At 53.8% G+C, this 9786-nt stretch overlaps 1 protein-coding gene across 1 annotated transcript; it reads left to right on the top strand.

Moving 5' to 3' along the window:
• The first annotated feature begins 54 nt into the window (after positions 1-54).
• LOC101530902 (tubulin gamma-1 chain) lies at positions 55-5496 on the top strand. The gene is made up of 11 exons (XM_004599123.4): positions 55-332; positions 618-730; positions 898-1065; positions 2410-2478; positions 2743-2822; positions 3181-3307; positions 3809-3895; positions 3998-4147; positions 4557-4709; positions 4790-4951; positions 5105-5496. The coding sequence occupies exons 1-11, from the start codon at positions 284-286 to the stop codon at positions 5300-5302; spliced, it is 1356 nt and encodes a 451-aa protein (XP_004599180.1). The 5' UTR covers positions 55-283; the 3' UTR covers positions 5303-5496.
• Positions 5497-9786: the final 4290 nt, after the last annotated feature.

Genomic DNA, 9786 nt, shown 5'->3' with positions numbered 1-9786 from the left:
GGGAGCCCCGCCACTGCGCGCTTGCGCACTCGCCCAGGCACGCGTTTTCCCGCGGAGGCGTGGAGGACGCTACGTTCCAGTGCGCAGAGACCGGGTCTGGGGCAGCGCACGCGCAGTTGGCAGGATTGAAGCTGAATGGATGAGGAAGCAGAACTCGGCTCTCATTGGAGCGGAGAAAGTTCGCGGGCGGCGTGGGGTGTGAGACGCCTGCGTCCTGCGACCAGCGGGCGGCGAGCGGCGGCGTTGCTGGCGGGAGGGATTGCAACGCTTGTACCTGGCAGCGATGCCGAGGGAGATCATCACGCTGCAGTTGGGCCAGTGCGGCAATCAGAGTGAGCGAACCTCCGGCCCCTCCACCAGCCAGGTTGCTTAGCTGCAGTGGGACCTCGCTGCCCTTTGCAGAATCGTAGTCGTGCGGAAGGAGGGACGACCCTGAGCCCGGGGTCCCGTCGCCCTTCCCCGAGGGGCCCTCCCCTGCCCGGTCGCAGTCAGGCAGCCTGTGTCTCGCTCGCAGGCGAGTCCTGCAGCTCGACCTAGGTTCTCAGTCTTCTAGCTCCCACTCGGAACCTACCCAGCCCCACATATCCTGTTTCTTCCCCGCCTACCTCTTCCTCCAGTTGGGTTCGAGTTCTGGAAACAGCTTTGCGCTGAGCATGGTATCAGCCCGGAGGGCATCGTGGAGGAATTTGCCACCGAGGGCACGGACCGCAAGGACGTCTTTTTCTACCAGGTGCCCCCAGTGACTCTACCAGGGCCTCCCCACCCCGCAGGGGGCCTGAAAATCTCCCTGCCCAGTCTGGCTTGAGGCAGGAGGGCGGGCATGAGCCAGGGTTGGGGGGGCCTGAGGACCAGGCGGGCGCTGGCTGACAGGGCCCCTCCTTGGACCCCTGCTCGCAGGCAGATGATGAGCACTACATCCCACGAGCCGTGCTGCTGGACCTGGAGCCCCGGGTGATCCACTCCATCCTCAACTCTCCCTACGCCAAGCTCTACAACCCAGAAAACATCTACCTGTCCGAACATGGAGGCGGAGCTGGCAACAACTGGGCTAGCGGATTCTCCCAGGTCATTTGCTATTTCCTTGAACCACTTGCAGGTCCCTGAGAGGGGAGAAGCCCCTTTGACTTTGCATGGGCTCTGGGATGTGTGAGTGCTTTTGGGGGAGAGAGAGAGAGGCTATGGGGAGTTAACGATGGATTGCCAGTATCAATAATCTGCTAGGCCATTCTAATTGCTTCCCTCTACTAAATGGTTTAACCCTCCCAGGCGCCTGTCTGCATTTTCAGAATCCAAAAAACTCAGTGAAGACTTAGGGCTTGCTTAGCAGCAACAACAAATCACAGTGGAAATAGACTGTTTTATGTTTTTTGTTTGTTCTTAAAGATTTATTTATTTTATTGCAAAGTCAGATATATACAGAGAGGAGAGACAGAGAGAAATATCTTCCACCCGAGGATTCACTCCCCAAGTGACCTCAATGGCCGGTGTTGCGCTGATCCGAAGTCAGGAGCCCAGATCCTCTTCCAGGTCTCCCACACGGGTGCAGGGTCCAAGGCTTTGGGCCATCGTTGACTGCTTTCCCAGGTCACAAGCAGTGAGCTGGATGGGAAGTGGGGCTGCCAGCATTAGAACCGGTGCCCATATGGGATCCCAGCGCGTTCAAGGCAAAGACTTTAGCCGCTAGGCCACGGCGCTGGGTCCTGTTTGTTTGTTTTTTAAGATTTATGTATTTATTGAAAGCAGAACAACAATGTAAGAGAAGGAGCTTCTATTGGTTCTTTCTCCAAATTCTCCCAACAGCCAGAGATAGGCCAGACTGCCCAGAAAATGAAGGGGAGAGAGAGAGAGAGAGAGAATGAGTTTAAATCCACTGGTTCCTTAAATTACCACAACAAGCAGAGCTAGTCCAGGCTGAAGCTAGGACCCAGTAACTGTATCCAAGTCTCACAGGACCCTAGTGCTTGGGCCATCATTCATTGCATTCCCAGGATACATTAGTAGAAAGCAGGCTGGGAAGCGGAGCAGCTGGCATTTCACTACGGGATATTGGCCTTGCAGGCAGTGACTTAATCCATAGCACCACAACACTGTTCCAGCCCCAAGAATTGTAGATAAGAGATGTGGACTTGTGTTATTACACTGATTATACAGATGCAGAAACCAGGGCATTGAGAGACTAAGTAACCTGCCCACAGCCCCTTAGCTCAATAGAACAAGAGCTGACACAGGACTCCAGTGACCTGTGTATAGTATACTTGGGACCACTGTGATGTGTAGCCTCAGAAAGGTGAAAAGTGAGGCAGCCATGCTCCCACAAAGGACCCGGAGGCCTGTGAGGGGATCGGGCTCTGCTAAGGCCCAGTTGTCACCACAGCCCTGTCCCACGCTGGCCCTATCGTGCCTGCACAGGGGGAGAAGATCCACGAGGACATCTTTGACATCATAGACCGAGAGGCGGATGGGAGCGACAGTCTGGAGGTGAGCGTGGCAGGAGAGCTGGTGGCCAGGCTGGGTGACACCCTCAAGCCCCTGAGGCACCAGGCCCACTTGTGTACCCTGTGCACTGGACCGAAGCCACGGGCCTTCCCCAGGATGGGGCAGAGTCTCCAACGGCGTATGTGAGGGGACTGGAGGGAAGGGGGAGGCACTTGAGAAGATCATCGTGCATGAGATGATAGGATGGATCAAGTTTGAAATCCTGCCACCAGACTCCTAGGCTCTGACTGCCCTTTCTTTGCACAGGGCTTCGTGCTGTGTCACTCCATCGCTGGCGGGACAGGCTCTGGCCTCGGCTCTTACCTGCTGGAGAGGCTGAATGACAGGTAAGCCTGTATTTGGAGCAACGGAGCTGCTCCCTGTTTCTTCAGCAGAAAGAGCCTGTGTTTCCTCCCTGCTGAGGAAAGTGAGTTGTAAGTGTGAAGCCAAGCTCCCAGTACTGGGACTTGGGCCTGGATTTGGTCAGGGGATTGTGGCTGGATTTGCAGTTGGAACCCTAGCTAGCAAGTTGCCTCTCTGTCTTTGCTCTTTGGGACTACGGTGTTTCAAAGCCAAGTCTCCCCTTCAGTACTGAAGGTTATAACCCAATAACCCCATGAACATTGGGATAGCTTTTGGGGAGCTCCTTCGCCAAGCCTCAAGTCTGCTGCACTGATGCTCTGTTCCTACCTCCACCACCACCAGGTACCCCAAGAAGCTGGTGCAAACCTACTCGGTGTTTCCCAACCAGGACGAGATGAGCGATGTGGTGGTCCAGCCCTATAACTCGCTCCTCACACTCAAGAGACTGACCCAGAATGCAGACTGCGTGGTGAGTCTGGGGTCTGCCTGTCCACACTGATAATCCCTGTCACACACTTAGGATATCTAGTTTTGTTGGGCATTTAGCATTAAGGTGCTTGTGTCTCACACTAGAGTACCCGGTTTCAGTGCCCAGCTCAAGCTTTGACTTCAACTTCTGCTGAAGCAGCCCCTGGGAGGCAGAGGCAGTGGCTCAGATTGCGTAGGCTCCTGCCATCGTGTAGCTTGGGCCTGTAGCACTTGAAGGCATTCCGGGAGTGAACCAGCAGTTGTTAGCTCTCTGTCTACTCCCTTTGTTTCTGCCTGTTAAATAAGTAAATAAATACATAATTTCTTCACAATGTCCATACAGCCTTCCTGAGCCCTTTACAATGTGTCTTTTAACCATGTGCACAATTCCTTTTAGATGGCTTTTTCTGACGATGAAAGCCAAGGCCTGGGAACCCAGTCTCAGGTGGGCCTTGTGATTTCTCATCCCATAAACAGGCCACACGCTTCTCTGTCTCCCCAGGTGGTGCTGGACAACACAGCCCTGAACCTGATAGCCACCGACCGCCTGCACATCCAGAACCCGTCCTTCTCCCAGATCAACCAGCTGGTGAGCCCTACTCCATCACACCGGAAAACCTCTTGCTGGAGGCCTTCTGGGGAAGGGAGGTCCTGCCCAGGTCAGGCCCATGACGCAGCTTCCCGTCCCCAGGTGTCCACCATCATGTCAGCCAGCACCACCACCCTGCGCTACCCCGGCTACATGAACAACGACCTCATCGGCCTCATCGCCTCGCTCATCCCCACACCCCGACTCCACTTCCTCATGACCGGCTACACCCCCCTCACCACGGACCAGTCAGTAAGAGCAGCTGTCAGGGTCCCTGGGCCGAGCCCTGAACCAGCCTTTCTCTCCTCCCATGGCAGTGCCCTCATGCTCAGGGACTGGCACAGAGCAAGTGAGGGCCTTACTGCCATGTCTCCATCTTCCCTTTGCTCTGTGATCCTGTGGGCCTAGGGGGCCATGGGGTCAGCTGCTGTGGTGGCACAGAGGGACATGGGGTCAGCTGCTGTGGCACAGAGGGCGTGTGGTCAGCTACTGTGATAGCACAGAGGGACCCTGGGAGTTGCTGGGCTGAGAGCCACGGAAATGCCCCTCCCACGGCAGACAGCATCTGCTCTGAGTCTGCAGGACACACATGTTGCCTCCTTTGTGTCCCCAAATGGTGCCCTGCCTGCGGGCCCCTGTGACCCACTGTCCCATGCCTCAGGTGGCCAGCGTGAGGAAGACCACAGTCCTGGACGTCATGCGGAGGCTGCTGCAGCCCAAGAATGTGATGGTGTCCACAGGCCGGGACCGCCAGACTAACCACTGCTACATCGCCATCCTCAACATCATCCAGGGGGAGGTGGACCCCACCCAGGTAGGGAGGCCCTGCCCTCGAGCCCTGAACCCATAGGGCCCCAGGAAACAGACTGCCCTCACCCTCCCTGTGCCCGCCAGGTGCACAAGAGCCTGCAGAGGATCCGGGAGCGCAAACTAGCCAACTTCATCCCCTGGGGCCCGGCCAGCATCCAGGTGGCCCTGTCGAGGAAGTCTCCCTACCTGCCCTCAGCCCACCGGGTCAGCGGGCTCATGATGGCCAACCATACCAGCATCTCCTCAGTGAGTCTGCTGCTCTTTGGCTGCTCTGTCCCTCTGCCAAGGCCCTACTGGTCCCACTTCTGGCTTGGGGGATAGCCTGGCCTACATCCTTAGGCTCTGGGCCACACTGTTCCTCCACCTTTTTTGTGACCCCTGTTCTCCACCATTCCCAAGCTGTTTGAACGGACGTGTCGCCAGTTCGACAAGTTACGGAAGCGGGAGGCCTTCATGGAGCAGTTCCGTAAGGAGGACATCTTTAAGGACAACTTTGACGAGATGGACACATCCAGGGAGATTGTGCAGCAGCTCATTGATGAGTACCACGCAGCCACCCGGCCGGACTACATCTCCTGGGGCACTCAGGAGCAGTGAGTCTCCCAGGCCCGGGACCCTCATCTGCCTTACTGGTCGGCCCAGGCCCCGCCTGCCCGACCACCCCTCAGTACAGATCAGGGACCTCACGGGTCACTTCCTCATGCACACGTCCACGTACTCTGTTGGCCTGGGGGCGCATTCACTTCTCCTCATATGAGACTATCTTTAATAAAGCACTGGTGAGCATTCAAGTCACTGGTCTCTGTGCAGCCTTCAAGCCGCAAGAGGCAGCAACGTCTGTTCTTTGTCCCTCGCTCTGACAAGCAGCTGCCCCTACCTCCAGTTTCTTCAACTTAGCGCAGCTTTTCCCACCCAGGCTTGGAGAACACGGGTGGGGTGTGACACACCTGAACTTTGCTCAGGGCACAAAGGCCCCCAGCGAGGAAGGTGTGCTCTGTGTGATGTTCCTGTCCCCTTCTGAGTCAGTGAACAGGCCAGCCATTTCTCTGTCTCACATCAGCATGTCCTGTGTCCCATTACAACTACAGCCTTCAACAGTAAGCCAGGACAAGCAGAATCAGACCGAGTGCTTGTGAATTTCTTGGTCGCAGGGCGTTGCTGCTGAGCCTGTCACCAGGCCTCTGCTTCAGGCAGCTGCAGTGGCAACATTAAGTAAGAGACCATAACCTGCAAGCAGGGCTGAAAGTGGTCTCTAGCTATTGCATCATTGTTCCCTCCTCAGGAGATGTCCAGATATTTAAATGGCCAGTACCTTCCTTATCTGGTGCAAAGATGGCAGAGAAGCAGCAGTACTCAGGGATTTAAATCTTCAGGCTGGGAAGAGCGAAGCAGGTTCTCTGTAGACTCCAGGGCATTGTCAGGGCTCCATTAGGCTCTTAGAAAACCCAGAGTTGAGGGTTGTAGTGACAGCCAACAAGCATGCCTGCACCATGCTGACTGCATTATTTTTGCTTAATTCTCATGACATTCCTATAAAGTGACAAGGATTGTAAAAAACTTTTTTAAGGTTTATTTTTATTTGAAAGTCAGAGAGACTGAAAGGAAGATGTTTCATCCATTGATCTACTCCCCAAGCAGCCACAACGGCTAGAACTGCAGCGGCCCAGGAGCCAGGAGCCCAGAGCCTCTTCCAGGTCTCTCACGTAGGTGCAGGGTCCCAAGGCTTTGGGCCGTCCTCTACTGCCTTCCCAGGCCACAAACGGAGCTGGATGGGAAGCAGGGCTGCTGGGACATGAACCGGCATCCATATGGGATCCCTGTGTATACAAGGTAAGGACTTTTTAAGACAAAATGGACAAGTGTTTGTGTTGCAGTGACTTAAGACACTGCAGTGCCTGACTCAAGTCCAGCCCCTCTGCTTCTCATCCAGCTTCTTGCTCACGTGTATCCTGGGAGACAGCAGGGGATGACTCAAGTACACCCACCCACATCAGAGACCCAGGAATCAAGCACCCGACTTTGGTCTTTGCCAGTCTAGGCTGTTGTTGGCATTATAGGGATAAACCAGTAGATGAAAGATTTCCCCCTATCATTCTGGCTGTCAAATAAATGAAAATGAGCATTTTAAAAAAAAGTGGGGAAACTGAGGCTGAGGCACCGAGTTAGTAAAGGGCAGAGTGGAAGTCAACCCTGGTTTGATTGACATCTGTGCCCCTAATCAGTGCACTCTCTTGCCTTTTCTAATACCTTAAAGGCTGCTACAGAATTGTCCTGTTTCAGAGAATTTTTGGAGCCACAGCATGAGTCCACGGTTGTCAGGGAAAGTGGGAACCTTGAACCCCATGTGCAGAGAAGACAGGTTAAGCACGTGGAGGTGGGGTGGGGTGTCCCCATCACTCAGGTGGGGGTCACTGGCATCCTGTACCCACATCAGGATGTCTGGGAATCCCTCCTTGGTGGCATCAGCCGGAAGGTGAAGCAGGAGCCCAGGGGTGCTCGTGCCGTTCTCCCTGTGCTGAGGAGCAGAGTGATCTGTGCAGGTGTGGATGTTCCTCCTTTTCCATCAGAATCCATCCTTGTGCGCGTCGGCCTGCTCACATTCTGCCTCCCATAAGCCCATTTTATCTTAAAAATTCACTTACCAAGTTTATATTTATTTGAAAGGCAGAATTCTGGAGAGATCTTCCATCTGCCGGTTCACTCCCCAGATGGACAGAACAACCAAGAGTGGGCCAAGCTGAAACCAGGCATCTGGAACTCCATCCAGATCTCCCAACACGTGGCAGGAGCCACGTGGGCCATTATCTGCTGCCTTCCCAGGCTCAGTAACGGATAACTGGGACTTGAACTGACACTCCACAGGGATGATGGTATCACAGGCAGTAGCGTAATCCACTGCACCACAGTACTGGCCCTGAGCTCATTTCTCTTTAGCCCTGCGTGCAAGCAGAGTAAGCAACAAACAGGCCAGACCCTGATGAACAGAGAGGACCGTTGATGAGCCAAGAACAGACTGGAAGCCAGGCCCCAAGCTGCTTGAGAGGTGACAGGGAGCCCATAAGCCTGTTGCTCTCATCGCCAGGGTGGCAGAGGAGTCTCAGGCAGAGCCAGTAGGTGGGTGCTCACCAGCTGCCTGTGCTCCCAGGATGGGGTGAGACTTCATGACAACCCATGCGCACCTGGTCTCTCTTCAGCTCCATCTTCTACTTCTGTCCCCCTGGCCTGGCCTCAGTGTCCTCCCGTTGTGTTGCCCCATTCCACCCCCCTCACAACCAGCCTTTCATCACTTAGGACATCTGCTCAAGTGGTCGGTGGTGAGTCGGACATCCTGGCCCGGCCAGTGGAACAAGGCCGCTAGAACTGAGCAGCCACCTGGCCTACCTCCACGCTACATTCAGTCTCAGGAATCCGTTTCAACAGAGTGTGGCGTCCCAGGCAGTCATACCCAGATGGTCCCTAGTAAAACAATGTTGGATCATATAGTACAAATCACCAACCCAGAGGGCCTGTTGATTCACTGGACTGGCAAGGCTGCCTGCTTTTTCTGTCCCAGTGCCAGGCCTGACAAGCACTTCAGTGCTAGACTCAGGACCAGGCCCCTCCCTGGAGGTTATTTCCAGATCTCCCATCCCCCAGCTGCAGTCTAGCCCGTTCTTGACCACTGGCAAACTCTTAAGTGTGTCAAACACAGGGCAGTGCCAAGTTCAGTGGGAAGGGACAGAGGCATCTGGGATGAAGGCAACAGATGGTGCTAGGAAAGAAGAGTCCCCATGGTGTGAGACTATCAGCTAGCACCAAAGTCACTGTTCCTGCAGAGACAAGGCTGCCATGAGAAAGTTGGAGGGAAGGTCAATGCTCCAGCCTGGGAAAGGAACCTCTGTTAACTAACCCAACAAGAGAAAATTGGCACAGAAAGGGAAGGCTTCAGGCATGCATTTGCTTCAGCAGCAGTGAAGTCCTGACTTGCGATACCTGCAGGCCATATCAGGGGACCTGGGTTTGAGTCCTGGCTCCATTTCCAGTTCCAGTGGCCTGCTAATGCACACCTGGGTGATAGCAGTTGATGGCTCAGGTACTTGGGTCCCTGCCATCCCCATGGGAGACCTAGATTGAGTTACAGATTGTTGGTGGCTGCCCGGTCTGGTCCTAGCTCTTACAGGCAGGTGGGGAGTGAACCAGCAGATGGCGATCTTTGTCTCTGCCTTTCAAATTCTAGAAGAGTAATAAATGAACAGGCTTTAAAAACAAAACAAAGGTAACATTCCTAGAAAACTCCAGCGTGATGTGACCTCAGAGACCCTGGGACTTGCAGTAGGCAAATACACAAAACTGAGTTACATAAACAAAATGTATAGACTATAACTTAGAAAGAGGAATGCATGCAGCAAAAAGATGATAACCACAAATCAAGATCAGGATCCATGGTGAGCACTGACTGCAGAAAAAGGATGGGTTAGTTGGTATGCTTGTCAGTGGTGTTCACCAGACATGAAAGTTCTAGGGTTTTTTTTTAAGCTTTATCTATTTTTTACTTGAAAGTTAGAGTTAGAGAGAGAGGAGAGAGATACACTGAGCCAGAGATCTTCCATCTGCTGCTTCACTTTCCAAGTGCGAGCAATGTTCAGAGTTGGGTCAGTCTAAAGCAGAATTCAAGAGTTTCTTCCAGTCTCCCATGTGAATGCAAGGGCCCATGCAATTGGGCCACCCTCCTCTACTTTTGCAGGCTGTAAGCAGGGAGCTGGATCAGAAGTAGAACAGCCAGGACTTGAAAATGGGTTGTTGGCATCTCAGGAAGAGGTTTAACCTAATATGCCACTGCACCAGCCTCACATTCTAGGTCTTTCCAGAAAACAGTTTTCCTGATTCAGTGGAGTTAGTTACCATCCAACACAGAATGCACCCTTCAGTGGTGTTCCCGCCAGTGCTCACTCCTGATCAGTTCCCTCTCAGATACCTTAAGCAGGAAAGGGCTTGCCCTAGTGAAGAATACAAATATTTCGAACTGACATTCTGATGACTAATCTGTTAGCTGTTAAGTTTTCATTCAATTCTCGAGGGCCCCCGTAATCAGGGTATGAAGC

Source organism: Ochotona princeps, chromosome 17, assembly GCF_030435755.1.
Source record: "Ochotona princeps isolate mOchPri1 chromosome 17, mOchPri1.hap1, whole genome shotgun sequence".
NCBI lineage: Eukaryota > Metazoa > Chordata > Mammalia > Lagomorpha > Ochotonidae > Ochotona > Ochotona princeps.
The sequence above is the reverse complement of the archived record's forward strand: the minus strand, read 5'-3'. Positions and strand labels throughout refer to the sequence as shown.

What these genes read in the sequence shown, in the direction of transcription:
- LOC101530902 (XM_004599123.4), top strand. Translation starts at nt 284, where the DNA reads ATGCCGAGGGAGATCATCACGCTGCAGTTGGGCCAGTGCGGCAATCAG. An exon ending in GGGCTAGCGGATTCTCCCAG is followed by an intron (nt 1,066 to 2,409) that starts GTCATTTGCTAT and finishes GTGCCTGCACAG; the next exon opens with GGGGAGAAGATCCACGAGGA. An exon ending in GGGAGGTGGACCCCACCCAG is followed by an intron (nt 4,710 to 4,789) that starts GTAGGGAGGCCC and finishes TGTGCCCGCCAG; the next exon opens with GTGCACAAGAGCCTGCAGAG.